Genomic DNA, 20,495 nt, shown 5'->3' on the forward strand with positions numbered 1-20,495 from the left:
CTGGTGTACAGGGAGGCAGCTGAGGTGTTAGAGGAGGTGTGGGTTTAGCATTTGGGTGCCCAAAATTTTGGTGGAGGTTTTAGGGTGGGGTTCTAGAGGTTCATGGTAAGACTTCCTGTTGAAGTCCTATGCCCAGTCAACTAAACCATGCCTCTGTAATTCCCTTTGTTATTCTTTATCTGGCTCTTTCCAGATATCCCTCCCAATGCCCTCAGTCCTGCCTCCTCTGATAATTATTGAGGTCCTGCCTCAATCCTCTGGTTGCTGATAGAGATAAACAGGTTTCTCCAGCATTATCCTGCACAACTGTTGTAGTTGAGCATTTAACACTGCACTTCCATTCCCCCATGGGAGAGATCAATGTAGGATAGTTCAGCTGTGTCACTTTGGGGAGTGAGCAGTTCTAGCAAATCTCTTCTTACCCTCTTCAATCTGTTCAAGGTATGTTTTTTTTTTTCTTTTTCCAATTGTATTTTAGATTCTCCCCTTGCAAAGGCTGGGCTTCAGGAAACTAACTCTCTCTCACCCATAGGAAATCTGCCTTGTTTAGCAATCTCCAAGTTTTTCCTAACTACTGTTCAAGGGGTTGAGGCAGGTTCACTGGCTCCGTTGGTCCCACAGCCTGTACTGAGGTCTATCTGTTATTACTGGATTCAGTGGTTGGTGACATTTCTTCTGGGTCCCTTGGTGTTTAGTGCTGGATTGCATGGCTCCTTCAGAGGCACTTTTGCTCATGGATGGATGCCTAATTAGCTTTTAAAAAAAGTGAAGAAAAAAGAGTAACATCTTATGTTGTCATGATGCTGAAATCACTCATTCATTATTTATTCTTTTTAATTATCATCCTTATTACAATATATGTAGTACCAATAATTTTTCTTGTGCAAATGGAATGTATTAGATAGAAAATAATCAACATTAATGTATTCATTAATTTACAAATAGATAACACAAGAACTGTATACTAATAGTTATATTGATGTACCTTGCCCTCAATTAATAGCCTTATTAATGTGACCTTTATACCAAGAGTCATTTAGGAAACTCTGATTCAGTCTGTAGTTTGTACTATTTCTTTTGAGATAGTTTCCTATAGAATTCAGAGAAAGATGCCTAGATTATTTGTTGCATTTAAGAAACTGCAGTCTGAGATAATGAATCCCCTGAGAGCAGAAGGAGCTGAGGTCTCCATGGTGTACTTTACTGTATGCTCAATGGGAGGATATGGTAATAATAGCAAGAAATTTCAGAAGTTAATTTTAAAGCAGTTTCCCTACCAAAGCATTTATAATCCCTCCTCCCACTGCCCACTTGGCCCTTCAGTTCTCCTCACTATCCCAGTACAGACAGTACATTACATTTCCATAGAACCTCAAAACTGAAAGTTATAGGTGTTTTCATAAGTTTATTTCACTGTGGTGAGCTCTCCTTGAAGAGAATTACAAACTCTAATAATTAGAGTTAGAAGTGTCTTCAGTATCTACTATTGTCCAACCTCCAACTTCCCAGTATTAATTCTTGTAAAAATATTTGTCACATAGTATACTAATATATTGTATGCTTAAAACCTTTTATCCTAAAATGTCATGTTTAGTTGGATGGATTAGAATTCTTTAATTTCTCTGAAAAAGAAAATCTTATAAAATTAAAAAAATTCATTCTTTTAGTCAAGATCTCTTTCAAAAAATCTGTTTATTCTGTCTTTTAGCAATTGCGGGGAGCTGCCCTGAACAGGGGTCCTGGCTTCTGTAGTTGCCCCCCAAAAGGGGCCTTGGTCTCCAGAACATAGCCCTGGGAGCTGCCTTACTTTAAGGGCTTGCCTAGGCAAGCATAGCTCTCTGTCCCACCACCCCTGACCTTTGACTATGTGCCGTGGAAAAAAGCATGTGATCCCCTGGGCTGCACTATGTGCGCCCACAGGTCTGTGATCTCGTTAGTACATCTAGAAACAATCAACAGGAGGTCTTATGCTCGCTACTGTAGATGGTTATGGGAAAAACACATTGTTAAAGAATCATTTTTCTTTTAGCCTTGCTGTCAATGACTCCCCTTCTCTAATCTGTATAAAAAGCCACTGTAAAATAAAGAAGTTTGTCAGTTTCCCTAGAGGCTTCTGATCCTCTCGACCCCATCTTTTGTGTGTCTGTCTTTCTTTATTTCCTAGCCGCGTCGTGTTTGCCTAAGGACCTGATCGATTTTGCTGGCAGGCTCCGGCAAGCAATGTAGTCCATTCCTTCTTGTATATAATTGATAAAATCTTTATTTACATTTGAGATTTGACTCTAATTTTCCCAGAGTCCTTTTTTCCATTCCAAAAGCTGCTTTTCTTTTTTTAAATTTTATTTTTTTTTATTGAAGGATAGTTGATATACAATACTATATATGTTATAGGTATACAGTATAGTGATTCACAATTTTTAAAGTTAATACTCCATTTATAGTTACTATAAAATATAGGCTATATGCCTGAGTTGTACACTATATCTTTGTAGCTTATTTTATACATCATAGTTTGGATCTCTTAGTCCCCTACCCCTATATTGCCCCTCAACCCTTCCCTCTCCCCACTGATACCAACTAGTTTGTTCTCTATATCTGTGAGTCCACTTCCTTTTTGTTATAGTCATAAATTTGTTATATTTTTTAGATTCCACATATAAGTGATATCATACAATATTTGTCTTTCTTTGCTTGACTTAGTTTACTTAGCATAATACCCTCTAGGTCCATCCATGTTGTTGAAAATGGCAAGTTTTTATTCTTTTTTATAGTTGAGTAGTTTTCCATTGCATATATGTGTATATATATGTATTTATTACTTCTTCATTATCCATTCATCTGTTGATGAACAATGAGGTTGCTACCATATCTTGGCAATTGTAAATAATGCTGCTATCACAAAAAAGGAAAATTACAGGTGAATATCACTGATGAACATAGATGTGAAAATCCTCAACAAAATATTAGCAAACTGAATCCAGAAATACATTAAAAGGATCATACGCCATGATCAAGTGGGATTTATCCAAGAGATGCAAGAATTTTTTTAATATCCACAAGTCAATCAGTGTGGTACACCACATCAACAAACTGAAGAATAAAAACCACATGATCACCTTGATAGAAGCAGAAACAGCTTTTGACAAAATTCAAGGGCATTTATGATAAAAAAAGAAACTCTCCAGAAAGTGAGCATATAGGGAACATACCTCAACATAATAAAGGGCATATATGACAATCCCACAGCTAACTGCATTCTCAATGGTGAAAAACTGAAAGCATTACCTCTAAGGTCAGGAACAAGATGTCCACCCTCACCAATTTTATTCATCACAGTTTGGAAGTCCTAGCCATGGCTATCAGAAGAGAAAAAGAAATAAAAAGAATCCAAATTGGAAAAGAAGAAGTAAAACTGTCACTGTTTGCAGATGACATAATACTACACATAGAAAATCACACAGATGCTACCAGAAAACTACTAGAGCTAATCAATGAATTTGGTAAAGTTGCAGGATATAAAATAAACAGAAATCTGTTGCATTTCTATACACTAAAAATGAAAGATCAGAAAGAGAATTTAAGGAAACAATCCCATTTACCATCACATCAAGAATAAGAAAATATCTTGGAAGAAACCTAAATCAGAAGGTAAAAGACCTGTACTTAGGAAATTATAAGACACCGATGAAAGAAATTGAAGATGCCAAAAAATAAGATGGAAAGATATACCATATTCTTGTATTGGACTAATTAATATTTTAAAAATGACCTACCATCCAGGGCAGTCCACAGATTCAATGCAATCCTTATCAAAATACCAATGGCCAGTACCATACTATCTTGATTACTGTAGCTTTGTAGTATAGCCTTAAGACAGGGAGCTTGATTCCTCCAGCTCCACTTTTTCTTCTCAAGATTGCTTTGGCTATTAGGGGTCTTTTGTGTTTCCATATAAATTGTATAATTTTTTGTTCTAGTTCTGTGAAAAATAGCCATTGGTAATTTGATGGTGATTGCATTGAATCTGTGCATTGTTTTGGGTAGTATAGTCATTTTCACGACGTTGATTCTTCCAGTCCAAGGACATGGTATGTCTCTCCATCTGTTTGTGTCATCTTTGATGTTTTTCATCAGTGTCTTACAATTTTCTGCATACAGGTCTTTTGACTCCTTAGGTGGGTTTATGCTTAGGTATTGTATTCTTTTTGTTGCATTGTTAAATGGGAGTGTTTCCTTAATTTCTCTTTCTGATTTTTCATTGTTGGTGTATAGGAATGCAAGAGATCAATGGAACAGGATGGAAAGCCCAGAGATAAACCCACGTGCATATGGTCACCTTATCTTTGACAAAGAAGGCAAGAATATATAGTGGAGGAAAGACAGCCTCTTCAATAAGTGTTGCTGGGAAAACTGGACAGCCACTTGTAAAAGAATGAGTTTAGAACATTCTCTAACACCATACACAAAAATAAACTCAAAGTGGATCAAAGACCTAAATGTAAGGCCTGACACTATAAAACTCTTAGAGGAAAACTGTTAGAGAGAACACTCTATGACACAAATGACAGCAAGATCTTTCTGGACCTACCTCCTAGAGTAAAGGAAATAAAAACAAAAATAAACAAATGGGACCTGATGAAACTTAAAAGCTTTTGCACAGCAAAGGAAACTATAAATATGATGAAAAGACAGCCCTCAGAATGGGAGAAAATATTTGCCAATGAAGCAACTGACAAAAGATTAATCTGCAGAATATATAAGCAGCTCATGCAGCTCAATATGAAAAAAACAACTCAATCCAAAAATGGGTGGAAGACCTAAATAGACATTTCTCCAAAGAAGACATACTGGGAGACAACAAACACATGAAAAGATGTTCAGCATTACTAATCATTAGAGAAATGCAGATCAAAACTACAATGAGGTATCACCTCACACCAGTCAGACTGGCCATCATCAAAAAATCTAGGAACAAAAAATGATGGAGAGGCTGTGGAGAAAAGGGAACCCTCTTGCACTGTTGATGGGAATGTAAATTGGTACAGCTACTATGGAAAACAGTATGGAGGCTCCTTAAAGAAATAAAAATAGAACTACCATATGACCCAGCAATCCCACTACTGGACATATACCTGGAGAAAACCAAAATTCAAAAAAATACATGTACTACAATGTTCATTGCAGCATTATTTACAATAGCCAGGACATGGAAGCAACCCAAATGCCCATTGACAGATGAATGGATAAAGAAGATGGGGCACACATATACAATGGAATATTACTCAGCCATAAAAAGGAATGAAATTGAGTTATTTGTAGTAAGGTGGATGGACCTAGAGTTTGTCATACAGAGTGAAGTAAGTCAAAAAGAGAAGAACAAATACCATATGCTAACACATATATATGGAATCTAAAAAAATGGTATTGATGAACTCAGTGGCAAAGGAAGAAGAAAGAAACAGAGGCAGAGAAGAGACTTGAGGACATGGGGAGGTGGGGAAGGAGAAGGTGGAACAAAGTGAAAGAGTAGTATTAGCATTTATAGTCTACAAAATGTAAAATAGATAGCTAGTGGGAAGCAATTACATAACACAGGGAGATCAATTCAATGATTGCTGATGACCTAGAGGGGTGGGATAAGGAGGGCAGGAGGGAGGCTCAAGAGGGAGGGGATATGGGGATATATGTATAAATACAGCTCATTTGCTTTGTTGTACAGTGGAAACTGGCACAACAGTGTAAAGCTATTATACACCAATAAAGAGCAAAAAAAAAAAAAAGAAAGAAAGAAAGAAAGAAAAAGAAAAAGATACCAATAGCATTTTGCACAGAACTTGAACAAATAATTAAAAAATCTGTATGAAAACGCAAAAGATCCTGCATTGCCAAAACAGTCTTGAAAAAAAAAAAAAAAAACACAGAGCTAGAGGAATAGAACTCTCTGACTTGCGACTATACTACAAAGCTATAGTAATCAAAACATAACGTACTTGCACAGAAACAGACACATAGATCAATGAGACAGAATGGAGAGTCCACAAATAACCCTATACTTATGTGGTCAATTAATCTAGGAAAAGGGAGACACTAATATACAATGGTGAAAAGACAATCTCTTCAATAAGTGGTGCTGGGAAAACTGGACAACTACATGTAAAAGAATGAAATTAGAACATTCTCTAACACCATTTAGAAAAATAAACTCAAATGGATTAAAAACTGAAATGTAAGACTGGCAACCATAAAACTCCTAGAAGAAAATGTAGGCAGAACACTCTTTGACATAAATTTGTAGCGGTATATTCTTAGATCTGTATCCTAAGGCAAAGGAAATAAAAGCAAAAATAAACAAATGGGACATAATTAAACTTGAAAGCTTTTGTACAGAAAAGGAAACCATCAGTAAAACGAAAAGACAACCTATTGAATGGAAGAAAATAGTTACAAGTGATATAACCGATAAGGGGTTAATATTCCAAAATATATAAACAGCTCATACTGCTCAACATGAAAAAAACAAACAACCCAATTTAAAAATGGGCTGAAAATCTGAAAAGGCATTTTTCCAAAGAGGAAATGCAGATGGCCAACAGGCATATGAAAAGTTGCTTAACATTAATCATCAGGGAAATGCAAATTGAAACCTAATGAGATATCAGTTCACAAGTGTCAGAATGGCTACCATCAAAAAAAAGCACAAATGTTGTGGAGGATATGGGAAAAAGGGAACCCTTGTACACTGTTGGTGGGCATGTAAATTGGTGCAGCCAATGTGGAAAACAGTGTGAAGGTTTCTCAGAAGACTAATAATAGAACTATTCTATGACCCAGCAATTCCACTCATAGCTATATATCCAAAAACTACTCTTCTTGATATAAAACTTCTTGATAAAATCAACACTGACTGCTGTGGAGATCTCATCCACACGAACAAACCTGAATGTGAGTGGCATGGCAGAATTAAGAAAATTCACACAAGAGTATAGCAAAGCATGGGGCCAGGGAACTCAAGACCAAGCCAGCCAAGAGTCCTGAGCTCTGATTCCCATAACGTATTTATTGAGAAAAAGCATTCTAGCATTCTAGATTATAAATCACGATAATAGACATCATGAGGTATATGCTTCAATTAGGGAAAAAGGCAAAACACTGTTTTTTATGATTACTGGGGAGATAGTTTATCTTTAACTTGGAGCTGAAGCCTAGAGCCATGGGCTATATGACTGCTTTATCTCAATGGTTTTCCTTGAGACTAGTTCTGCATTCAGAACTGCCTGCAACCATGTAGCCGATCATGTGCTCTCAGGATTGTTACTCCAAGTCATTGTCCTCTGTGTCCTCTGTGTCCTCTGTGGTTCTCTACAGACTGCTCAGTCCTCTAGACTTATAATATCACTATTATTCTTGGCTTATCTCTTTCCCAGCAGAACCACATTCAATAAATTTCCAAGTCAGCCTCCTACATCAATATTTCACACTTTTTTCCTTCTTTTATATTTTAACACTCTTATCCTAGTCAAGGAACATATTATCTGTTGCATAGCTTGTTGCAGTAACCTTAACTAGTCGAGTTTCCAGTGTTTCCTATTCTAAACTATTGTTGACTTTACTAAATGTAGTCTTATTAAATAGAAGTCTTATATAACTAGAAGAATTAAAATCCTGTAACATTACTTCACATACATTGTTTTATAGTGGAAAAAAGCATGGATGTTTGGTAATTGAAAGACTTTCAAATTCCAATTCTCATGTAAACTATTGAAGCAGGGTAGGAATAGCGATGCAGACATAGAAAATGGATTTGAGTACGCTGGGGGGAGGGGAAGCTGGGATGTAGTGAGAGAGTAGCATTGACATACACACACTACCAAATGTAAAATAGATGGCTAGTGGGAAGCTACTACAGAGCACAGGGAGATCAGCTTGATGCTTTGTGAAGACCTAAAGGGGTGGGATAGGGAGGTTGGGAGGGAGGCTCAAGAGGGAGGGGATATGGGGATATATGCATGCATGTGGCTGATTTACTTTGTTGTACAGCATAAAACTAACACAATACAGTAAAGCAATTATACTCCAATAATGATTAAAAAATAAAAAAAAAACATAAAAAAAAGAGATGATAAGCACAATTTCATTATCTATCAACTACTACCTTGAAGGGTTATTTATGACTAAATAAGATTTTAAATACAAAGTATCTAACACATTTACTAACTGATGGCAACTTTTAATAATTGTAAATTCTTAAACATTTTCTTGATTGTGATGTTCCTTCAGTCAGTGATATAGTCCTTTTTTTTTTTTCTGCCGCACTGCATGGCTTGCAAGATCTGGGTTCCGGACCAGGGATCGAACCTGGGCCCACAACAGTGAAGGCACCGAGTCTTTTTTTTTTTTTTTTGGCACACGGGCTTAGTTGCTCCGCGGCATGTGGGATCTTCCTGGAGCTGGGATCGAATCCGTGACCTCTGCATTGGCAGGCAGATTCTTAACCACTGCGCCACCTAGGAAGCCCAAGGCACCGAGTCTTAACCACTGGATTGTCAAGGAATTTCCAGTGATATATTCTTATATATTCCTACTAAATATTCAAAATTTTGCCACCTGCTCCTAGAAAAAAACCTTTAATTCTTCCTCTTTCTGGGTAACTTAATTAGTTTTCTTCCTCTGTTCCTGTTCACATTCATATTCTCTCTTTTTAAAATTAATTAATTAATTAATTTGTTTATTTTATTGGCTGTGTTGGGTCTTCGTTGCTGCACACAGGCTTTCTCTCATTGCGGTGAGTGGGGGCTACTCTTCATTGTGGTGCGTGGGCTTCTTATTGCGGTGGCCTCTCTTGCTGTAGAGCACGGGCTCTAGGCACATGGTACAGTAGTTGTGGCACATGAGCTCAGTAGTTGTGGCTCACGGGCTCTAGACTGCAGGCTCAATAGTTGTGGTGCATGGGCTTAGTTGCTCCGTGGCATGTGGTATCTTCCTGGGGCAGGGATCTAACCCGTGTCCCCTGCATTGGCAGGCGGATTCCTACCCACTGCGCCACCTAGGAAGTCCCATAATATCTTTTAAAAAATTGCTGTGCTATGCTTAATACACAAAAAGTTGGGATATGTTTAATGTATGCATTTTGATGAATTTGGACATGTGCCTATACCTATGATACTGTCATCACAAAGAATGTAATACATCTGTCATCTCCAAAAGACTTCTTGTGCTCCTTGCTTTTTTTTTTTTTGTGAGAAGAGCACTGGTCATGAGTTTGTGCACTTTAAAACTTAAGAGGGCAGAAGCCCATTCTTGAAGGTTATTTTATCACTATTGCTTTCTGTGCAGAAGACACTTACAATTCTGAAATGAGTTGTCTTTACAGGCCTAAAAGATGAAGTAATCTGAACAGCTCTAAACAGTCTCTATAGCTAAGCTTTTGACATAAATCTTATTGGGTTTTGCCCTGAAAACTAAAACTTACCATTTTCTCTAAGTAAGACTAAGTTAAACAGAGGCTGTCTTAAGTAATAAAAATGATCAGAGGTATTAGATAACCTCACAGAATTTTTATTTTCCTTGCTTTGTGTGTTTGTGTGTATATGTGTGTGTGTGTGTGTGTCAAATTTAAAAACATTTTATGGCAAACCAGCCACCAATCAGCCAAATATTAAAGCTGTTTACAATTTTTTCCAAACTAAATATACCAAAGTCCATTTGTGTCAAGAACAGAACCAAGCACCAAGATGGTCTGTTCTATTTTAAAAAAGGGATCTGGGTTGCAGTTGATTTTTGTTTAGGAAAACATGCCGTTTATCATCCAATAATGTGTTTACATCTTGATCATACCAGAAGACATGCCAGAAAAGTCCCAATCAGTCTTCTTCTTGCCTGTGAACTTTTCACTACACAGCATTATGTTGATTTCTCACCTTATTAATTGAACACCAAATAATTATAAAATACTTAAATTTTCTTTAAAAAATGTGACATTTTATGGCAAAGTTTGAAATTGGGTATGAATCCTAAAACTAATTTTAAAGATATGGATTCTAAGCATCAAAAATATATTCATATTGTTGAAGTAATCAAATTACTTTCCATTTTAGAGATACAAATTATTTCTTTCTTGTCCTCATTCTTGCAGTCTCAAAAGGCATACCTGGCTGTTCTCATTATGCACGGAAATGTTTCCATGTTGTGGTTCATTATGAATATCACTACCTTGTTCTCTCACTGATTCAGAAGGCTCATGCGTATGATATTTAAAAGGAACATTAAGAAACAGCCACGGGTTTTGTTCATATATTTTATTCATTTTAATATTTAATGATACATTCTTTAGTTAAAAATATGAAACATTGCACACTTGTTTGTTAGAGTAACAACATGTTGTTAAAGAAGCAGTAGTATCTAGATGAATTGAGGCTGATAAACTTATGAGACTCATGTATGGTCTAAGGTGTAGAGTGCCTCACACTGAATGCACATGGCACTGTGCTGCCCACTTGGATGTGGCCAGTCTTGCAGAGAGTGATGAAATGTTTCTTATGCACCAAGGTCATAGGAAGTCCACTGATAAATACTTGCCAGGCTATTTTATGATTAGTTTGAATTAATTAGTTTATATTATATAGATGAACCAAAATAGAATGATTTTTAATACATTTCCACAGAGTGCCCTTACTGGTAGATATTAACCAAGTATTATCCTTGCATAACACCGTTAGAAAGAATATGAGAAACACGTTTTGCAAGAACATCTAACATGATCTGGGGAAGTATGAGATAAGAATGAGTTGTTAGAGAAACCACTATGTACCTACTCCAATTGTTAAATAATTTCATTTGATGTCTGCGAACTATCACTTGGAAGTGAAAATGCTCCTCACCAGGTTGCCCAATGCCCCCTTTACATCCTTATTCCTCAGGGTGTAGATGAAAGGGTTGAGTGCAGGAGTCACCACTCCATAGAAGAGAGCCATGAACTTGGGCTGGTCCCTTGAGATGGAGGAGGGAGGCTGAAGGTACATGCTAATGCCTGGGCCATAAAAGAAGAAAACTACAATGAGATGGGAGGAACATGTCCCAAAGGCTTTTTTCCTTCCCTCGGATGATTTAATCTTAAATACAGCATGTCCAATACAAGCATAGGAAGCAAGAATTAAGCATAGCGGCACAGCTAACATAAAAGTGCATACCACAGTCAGTGTGAGCTCATTAGCACCCTTTTCACCACAGGCAGTCTTTATCAGAACAGGAATCTCACACAATAAGTGATCCAGTGTATTGTGACCACACAGAGGTAACTGTAAGGTAACAGTGGCCTCTGAGACAGCATAGGTCATTCCACTCAGCCACACAGTGGCCACTAACAAGATGCAGACACGCTGATTCATGATGAGGGTGTAGTGTAGAGGCTTGCAGATGGCCACGTAGCGATCGAAAGACATAAGAGCCAAAAGCAGACATTCTGTGCCCCCCATTATGTGGAAGAAATAAAGCTGAACTGCACACCCCATATAGCTGATTGTTTTCTTAGAAGTTCCCAGGTTAGACAGCATCTGAGGGACAATGCTTGTGGTGTAGCACATGTCCAGAAAGGAGAGGTTGGTGAGGAAGAAATACATGGGGTTGTGCAGACGAGGGTCCAAGTTGGACACCAGAATGATGGCTATGTTTCCCACCATGGCCATCGGGTATGTTATAAGCAGAACAATAAATAGAGGAAACTCTAGCCAAGGACGGTCAGTGAATCCTAGTAGAATAAACTCTTCGGGATGACTTTTGTTAATTAGGCCCATTATCTTCGGTTTGTTTCACCTATAGCAGGGAAGTGGCAGGAAAGGTAGAAAGAGTTTTGAGAAATGTGAAAACACAGTTATGCATTGTGCACAGTTAAACATTCAGTCATATAAGATTGGGTACAGTATCTTGTGGGGGCAGATAATTAAAAGAATGTGACACCAGGTGACTTAATTACTTTTCATAACACTGCAAAACAAAGATATTCACCTTAAACAAGTAACCTAACCTTTCTGAAGCTGAATTTCCTGGTGTGTATAATAAAGATGGCATTAACTATGTCCTTGGGTTGTAGTGGAGATTAAATGCCAAGGAGAAGTGACTGTGTTTGGGAGACTCCACAGTTATGCTTTTCATGCTTTGGCTTGCATAAATATCAGCTGAAAAGTCCATTAAAATGAAGTTTATTGGTTCCTATCTTTAGGTGTCTGTTAGAGGAGATGTGGCATGGGGGCTAGGAATTAGATGGCTGTTTTCTGAAAACACTTCTGCAAGGTATTACTGAAATATTAGGAAGACTCAAAATGTTGTGGAATCAGCATAAGAAGGAGGTGGAGAAAACCCTGCACTATAAGAATCATTAAGGAGAAAAAAGATGGCAGCGAAGTAGAGGGACGTGGAATGCATCCCTCTCCACAGATGCATTGGGAATGCACCGAAGGAGGCAATAATTCCCATAGAGAACCAGCTGAACACCAGCAGACGGCCTTGGACACCAGAAAGGACCGCAAGGAGCCCGACATAACCGGTAGGGAGGCATCTACCATGGCTCAAAGAGGGTGAAGCGGCGGAGCTGTGGCAGATGGGAGGGAGTGAGAAACATACGGAGGGTCCGCACCGCAGCTCAGCGTTCCCGGACCAAGACATTGATTCACAGCTGAACAGAGGGTCCGGGAGCGGGAGCGTGGGAACCGGAGAGATGGTTCAGGGTGAGAAACATTGCTGCCAGTAAGGTGACGGACCAAGAGGACAGGAGGGAAGAGGTCCGCGGTGAGGAGTGCCCATCCCTGAGAGCTGCCCGGCCATGATGGCGGCTGGATGCTGCAGGCTCATGGGCGGCGGGGAGGAGCCATGGGCATAGCCTCTCTCTCTCTTTCTGCGCCTCTGCAACAGGCAGTGGAAAGATGCCCTGTGGGCCACCTAAGGCACTCAGGGATAACAAGGACCCTCAGGCACTTGGGTGGGGCTGATTAAAACCCCTTGGAACTCTGGCAGCAGGGAGGCTGCCAAGAAAAAAAAAAAAACCTGAGAGAGGCCCAACTCTGAGACTTTCTGTTTACACCTGAGCCACCAGCGTCCCTCTGCAACAGGCACCTCCAAGCCCAACTGAAATAACAGTGCGCCACTGCTCACTCACTCCCAGGATAAGGAGCCACTACTGTACCCTATCCCTCCCCTCACACCAACGCTTACAGACGAAGAGTAAAGGAAGCTCTGCTGGTCACAGAATAATGCAAAAAAACTCAAGGCGAGCAGAAGGACACTTACAGCTGAGACTCTAAGGAAACAGAAATATTAGTATCAATCCTATTGAACTGGTCCATTCTGGGATCAGTTCTGGATTTTTTTTTTTCCTTTTCCTTTATTAATTACAATCTTAGTCCTAAGGGATCTACAAGTTTTATAACAATTTTTTGATGCTATTTTTTATTCTATTTTTGTTTTTTTGCCTTTTTATATACTTCTATTTCTAGCTAAGTTTTTGGTAGTATGGACAATATATCTCTCATACTTTCCTTTCATCCCTATCTTTTATACATTTCTATTCCTTTCTTTTTATTTGCATATTTCCAGTCACACTACGCTCTTCTGTTTCCCTTTCTTCCATCCATTCTTAGTTTATTTTATCTTAACATACTTATAAGCAACACTATCGATCTGCTCAGACTCCTTGCTCTATTCTCCAGATGACAACCGCCTTAGTATTTAATATTAGGTTTTTGTCTTTATCTTAGTTCTTAGTACAATTGTCTAATTTCATTCTGAGAATCTCCATTCTGTCTGGTGGTACTCTAGCTCTTTTCTATATTTGAGTCTAGCTTACAAAATCTCCCGGGATTAGTGTGTGTATGTGTAAGGTGTTATTTGTTTGTTAGTTTGCTTTTGCTTTTGTCTCTGATTTGTTCTGTTTCAGTTGCCAATTTCTGTTGGGTTTCTCTTTGAATATCTGATAGGATACTGGGGTTCTGTCATGTCTTTCCAGAGCCTTATGTCCTAATGGATTCAGTAATTGTGTGTCTTATACATGTATGTGTTTCCTAGATTTAGTATTTGTTTAACCCAACACTTGGACATTAGTCTGAGGCTTGGACAGTCTTCTATAAACACCTCTATCGCCAGGACAAGCAACCCCAAAAGTTTGGACAACCATGAGGAAACAAAGAAACACCATGCAGGCAAAGGAGCAGGAAAAAAACCCACAAGACCAAATAAATGAGGAGGGAATAGGAAAAATTACTGAAAAAGAATTCAGAGTAACAATAGTAAAAATGATACAAAATCTCAATAACAAAATAGAGAAAGTACAAGAAACAGTTCATAAGAACTCAGAAAAACAAACAGCAATGGATGACAATATAATTGAAATTAAAAATACTCTAGACGCTATAACCAGCAGAATGACTGAGGCAGAAGAACGAATAAGTGAGTTGGAAGATAGAATGGGGGAAATAAATGCCACAGAGCAGGAAAAAGAAAAAAGAATAAAAATATTAGAAGACAGTCTCAGAGACCTCAGTGATAACATTAAGCGTACCAACATTCGAATGATAGGCATTCCAGAAGGAGAAGAAAACAAGAAAGGGTCTGAGAAAATATTTGAAGAGGTTATAGTAGAAAACTTCCCCAACATGGGAAAGGAAATAATGAACCAAGTCCAAGAAGCACAGAGAGTCCCATACAGAATAAACCCAAGTAAAAATACACCAAGGCACATATTAATCAAACTAATGACACTAAACACAAAGAAAAAATATTAAAAGCAGCAAGAGAAAAGCAACAAATAACATATAAGGGAAAACCCATCAGGATAAGAGCTGACCTTTCTACAGAAACTCTGCAGGCCAGAAGGGAATGGCAGGATATCCTGAAAGTCCTGAAAGAGAGAAATCTACAGCCAAGAATACTCTACCCAGCAAGAATCTCATTCAGATTTGAGGGAGAAATCAAAAGCTTTCCAGACAAGCAAGAGTTAAGAGAATTCAGCACCACCAAACCAGCCTTACAACAAGTGCTAAAGGAACTTCTCTAAGTAGGAAACACAAGAGAAGGAAAAGACCTACAAAAACAAACCCAAAACAATTAAGAAAATGGTAATTGGAACACACATATCAATAATTACTTTAAATATAAATGGATTAAGTGCTCCAACCAAAAGACACAGACTGGCTGAATGGATACAAAAACAAGACCCTTCTATATGCTGCCTACAAGAAACCCACTTCAGACCAAGGGATACATATAGACTGAAAGTAAAGGGATGGAAAAAGGTATTCCATGCAAATGGAAGCCAAAAGAAAGCTGGAGTAGCAATACTCATATCAGACAAATTAGACTTGAAAGTAAAGACTATTAAAAGAGACAAGGAAGGACCCTACATAATGATCAAGGGATCCATTCAAGAAGAACATATCACAATAGTAAATATCTATGCCCCCAACATAGGAGCACCTCAATACATAAGGCAAATGCTAACAGCTATAAAAGGGGACATCGACAGTAACACAATAATAGTGGGAAACTTGAACACCCCACTTACATCAATGGACAGATCATCCAAACAGAAACTAAATATAGACACACAAGCTTTAAACGACACATTAGACCATCTCGACTTAACTTATATTTATAAGACATTCCATCCAAAAACGACAGAATACACGTTCTTCTCAAGTGTACACAGAACATTTTCCAGGATAGATCACATCTTGGGTCACAAATCAAACCTCAGCAAATTCAAGAAAATTGAAATCATATCAAGCATCTTCTCAGACTACAATGCCATGAGACTAGATATCAATTACAGGAAAAAAACTGCAAAAAAGACAAACACATGGAGGCTAAACAATTCACTATTAAACAACCAAGAAATCACTAAAGAAATCAAAGAGGAAATCAAAAAATATCTAGAAACAAACCACAACGAAAACACAACCACCCAAAACCTATGGGATGCAGCAAAAGCAGTTCTAAGAGGGAAGTTTATAGCAATACAGTCCTACCTTAAGAAACAAGAAAATGATCGAATAAACAACCTAACCTTACACCTCAAACAACTAGAGAAAGAAGAACAAAGAAACCCCAAAGTGAGCAGAAGGAAAGAAATCATAAAGATCAGAGCAGAAATAAATGAAAAAGAAAGGAAAGAAACCATAAGAAAAATAAATGAAACTAAAAGCTGGTTCTTTGAGAAGATTAACAAAATTGATAAACCATTAGCCAGACTCATCAAGAAAAAAGGGGAGAAAATGCAAATCAACAGAATTAGAAATGAAAAAGGAGAAGTAACAACGGACACCTCAGAAATACAAAACATCATGAGAGACTACTACAAGCAACTATATGCCAATCAATTGGATAACCTGGAAGAAATGGATACATTCCTAGAAAATACAATCTTCCAAGACTGAACCAGGAAGAAACAGAAAATATGAACAGACCAATCACAAGTACGGATATTGAGGCTGTGATTAAAAATCTCCCAACACACAAAAGCCCAGGACCAGATGGATTCACGGGCGAATTCTATCAAACATTTAGAGAAGAGCTAACACCTATCCTTCTCAAACTCTTCCAAAATATCGCAGAAGGAGGAACACTCCCAAACTCATTCTACGAGGCCACTGTCACCCTGATACCAAAACCAGGCAAAGATGTCACAAAAAAAGAAAATTACAGGCCAATATCACTGATGAATACAGATGCAAAAATCCTCAACAAAATACTAGCTAACAGAATCCAACAGCACATTAAAAAAATCATACACCATGATCAAGTGGGGTTTATCCCTGGGATGCAAGGATTCTTCAATATACGCAAATCAATCAATGTGATACATCATATCAACAAATTGAAGGATAAAAACCATATGATCATCTCAATAGATGCAGAAAAAGCTTTTGACAAAGTTCAACATCCATTTATGATAAAAGCTCTCAAGAAAATGGGCATAGAAGGAAATTACCTCAACATAATAAAAGCCATATATGAAAAAACCAAAAGCCAACGTCATTCTCAATGGGGAAAAACTGGAAGAATTCCCTCTAAGTACAGGAACAAGACAAGGGTGTCCACTCTCACCATTATTATTCAACATAGTTTTGGAAGTTTTAGCCACAGCAATCAGAGAAGAAAAAGAAATAAAAGGAATCCAAACTGGAAAAGAAGAAGTAAAATTGTCACTCTTTGCAGATGACATGGTATTATATATAGAAAACCCTAAAGACTTTACCAGAAAACTGCTAGCACTAATTGATGAGTTTAGTAAAGTAGCAGGATACAAAATTAATGCACAGAAATATCTTGCATTCCTATACACTAACAACGGAAGAGCAGAAAGAGAAATTAAGGAAACTCTCCCATTCACCATTGCAACCAAAAGAATAAAATACCTAGGAATAAACCTGCCTAAGGAGGCAAAAGATCTGTATGCAGAAAACTTTAAGACATTGATGAAAGAAATCAAAGATGACACAGATGGAGGGACATACCATGTTCCTGGATTGGAAGAATCAACATAGTGAAAATGACTGTCCTACCCAAAGCAATTTACAGATTCAATGCAATCCCAATCAAATTGCCAGTGGCATTTTTCACAGAACTAGAGCAAGAAATTTTACAATTTGTATGGAAATGCAAAAGACCCCGAATAGCCAAAGCAGTCTTGAGAAGGAAAAATGGAGTTGGTGGAATCAGGCTTCCTGACTTCAAACTGTACTACAAGGCCATAGTGATCAAGACAGTATGGTACTGGCACAAAAATAGAAAGGAAGACCAATGGAACAGAATAGAGAACTCAGAGGTAAGCCCAAACACATATGGGCACCTTATCTTTGACAAAGGAGGCAAGAATATACAATGGAAAAAAGACAGCCTCTTCAATAAGTGGTGCTGGGAAAATTGGACAGCAACATGTCAAAGAATGAAATTAGAACACTTCCTAAGACCATACACAAAAATAAACTCCAAATGGATTAAAGACCTACATGTAAGGCCAGACACTATAAAACTCCTAGAGGAAAACATAGGCAGAACACTCTATGACATCCATCAAAGTGCCGTCCTTTTTGACCCACCTCCTAGAATCATGGAAATAAAATCAAGAATAAATGAATGGGACCTCATGAAACTTAAAAGCTTTTGCACAGCAAAAGAAACTGTAAACAAGACAAGAAGGCAACCCTCAGAATGGGAAAAAATAGTTACCTATGAAACAACGGACAAAGGATTAACCTCCAAAATATACAAGCAGCTCATGCAGCTTCATACCAAAAACAAAAATAACCCAATCCACAAATGGGCGGAAGACCTAAATAGACATTTCTTCAAAGAAGACACACAGATGGCCATTAAACACATGAAAAGATGCTCAACATCACTAATCATCAGAGAAATGCAAGTCAAAGCCACAATGAGGTATCACCTCACACCAATCAGAATGACCGTCATCAAAGAATCTAGAAACAACAAATGTTGGAGAGGGTGTGGAGAAAAGGGAACTCTCCTGCACTGTTGGTGGGATTGTAAGTTGGTACAGCCACTATGGAAAACAATTTGGAGGTTCCTTAAAAAACTACAAATGGAACTACCATATGATCCAGTAATCCCACTACTGGACATATACCCGAAGAAAACCATAATCCCAAAAGAATCATGTACCATAATTTTTATTGCAGCACTATTTACAATAGCCAGGACATGGAAGCAACCAAAATGCCCATCAACAAATGAATGGATACAGAAGATGTGGCATATATATACAATGGAATATTACTCAGCTATAGAAAGGATTGAGATGGAGCTGTATGTAATGAGGTGGAGAGACCTCGAGTCTGTCATACAGAGTGAAGTAAGTCAGAAAGAGAAAGACAAATATTGTATGCTAACTCACATATACAGAATCTAAAAATGGTACTGTTGAACTCTTTGAGAAGAACAAGGACGCAGATGCAGAGAATGGACTGGAGAACTTGAGGTTTGGTAGGTGGCGGGGGGTGAAGGGGAAGCTGAGACGAAGCGAGAGAGTAGCACAGACATATATATACTACCAACTGTAAAATAGATAGTCAGTGGGAAGTTGTTGTATAACAAAGGGAGCCCAACTCAAGGATGGAAGATGCCTTAGAGGACTGGGACGGGGAGGGTGGGGGGGGGGACTCGAGGGAGGGTGGGGGGGGAGTCGAGGGAGGGAGGGAATATGGGGATATGTGTATAAAAACAGATGATTGAACTTGGTGTACCCCCCAAAAAAATAATAAAAATAAATAAATAAATAAATAAAAAGTAAAAAAAAAAAAAAGAATCATTAAGAAAGCCTTGTTCAGAGTCAAGTATCAAAATATTATTATAGTTGAATAGGTATATCATCCCAATGGGGAGTAATCAGGCGTTTTTTAGTCAAATTCATTTTAGTAACTTAGAATTGAGCAAGAAATTTAAACACTTTCATGTCGATTTCCTAAAGTATAATCTGAGAGAATTTAGCCATGACATATGTATTTTCCTGTATTCAAAATTTGTTTTTGGATGTAAGTTTTTTTTGCATAACTACTTCATTCCAGCTGGGCATTTGATTTTTTCATTTTAAATTTTAGTTATCTATCTTGTAGGAATTTTTGTTTATCAAGTGAGCTTATCCTCTTTTTATATAGACTTTGGACAGTTACCACTTATTTACTTAATTGTATATAGCTACAAATACAACCTTTATGTCCAGGGAACTGGTGTCAGGAGGAAAGTCTTTATTCCAATTCAGGAGCAGAGACTTATTCATTGTCACAAATCTGTTTATGTACTGAGGCTGTATACTCTAAAAAATTTTTGTTTAGCTGAGAGGCATATTGTAACAATGAAAGCACCTAGTTGAGTAAAGCAGTATTTCAGGAAAATCAATAATGTAATGAGGGTTTTTTGTTTATGATTTAAATTTTTTTCTTTCTTTTTAAATTGAAGTGTAGTTTATTTGTAATGTTTTGTTAGTTTCAAGTATACAGAAAGTGATTCAATTTTATATCTATATCTATATAATATTCCTTTTCAGATTCTTTTCCATTATAGGTCCTATTGTTTACATATTTTATTGTATTCTGAAAATTTTATTCATTTATTTATTTAAATTTATTGGCTGCGTTGGGTTTTCCTTGCTGCCTGCTGGCTTTCTGTAGTTGCAGAAAGTGGGGGCTACTCTTCATTGCAATGCGCAGGCTTCTTATTGCTGTAGCTTCTCTTGTTGTGGAGCATGGGCTCTAGGTGTGCGGGCTTCAGTAGTTGCAGTTCATGAGCTCAGCAGTTGTGGTTAATGGGCTCTAGAGTGCAGGTTCATTAGTTGTGGTGCATGGGCTTTGTTGCTCTTCAGCATGTGATATCTTCCTGGACCAGGACTCAAACCTATGTCCCCCGCACTGGCAGGCAGATTCTTAACCACTGCGCCATCAGGGAAGCCCCACTTATTTTATATGTAGTAGTGAGTCTGTGTCAATCACAAACGC

At 37.8% G+C, this 20,495-nt stretch overlaps 1 protein-coding gene across 1 annotated transcript; it reads right to left on the reverse strand.

The window, feature by feature from the left end:
* Window positions 1–10,850: 10,850 nt before the first annotated feature.
* LOC130831880 (olfactory receptor 2B6-like) lies at window positions 10,851–11,789 on the reverse strand. The gene has a single exon (XM_057700343.1). It carries the CDS (start codon window positions 11,787–11,789, stop codon window positions 10,851–10,853), a length of 939 nt encoding a protein of 312 aa, XP_057556326.1.
* Between the last annotated feature and the right edge of the window lie 8,706 nt (window positions 11,790–20,495).

The sequence above is a fragment of the Hippopotamus amphibius genome, chromosome 11 (assembly GCF_030028045.1).
Source record: "Hippopotamus amphibius kiboko isolate mHipAmp2 chromosome 11, mHipAmp2.hap2, whole genome shotgun sequence".
Taxonomy (NCBI): Eukaryota; Metazoa; Chordata; class Mammalia; order Artiodactyla; family Hippopotamidae; genus Hippopotamus; species Hippopotamus amphibius.

What these genes read in the sequence shown, in the direction of transcription:
- LOC130831880 (XM_057700343.1), bottom strand. Translation starts at nt 11,789, where the DNA reads ATGGGCCTAATTAACAAAAGTCATCCCGAAGAGTTTATTCTACTAGGA.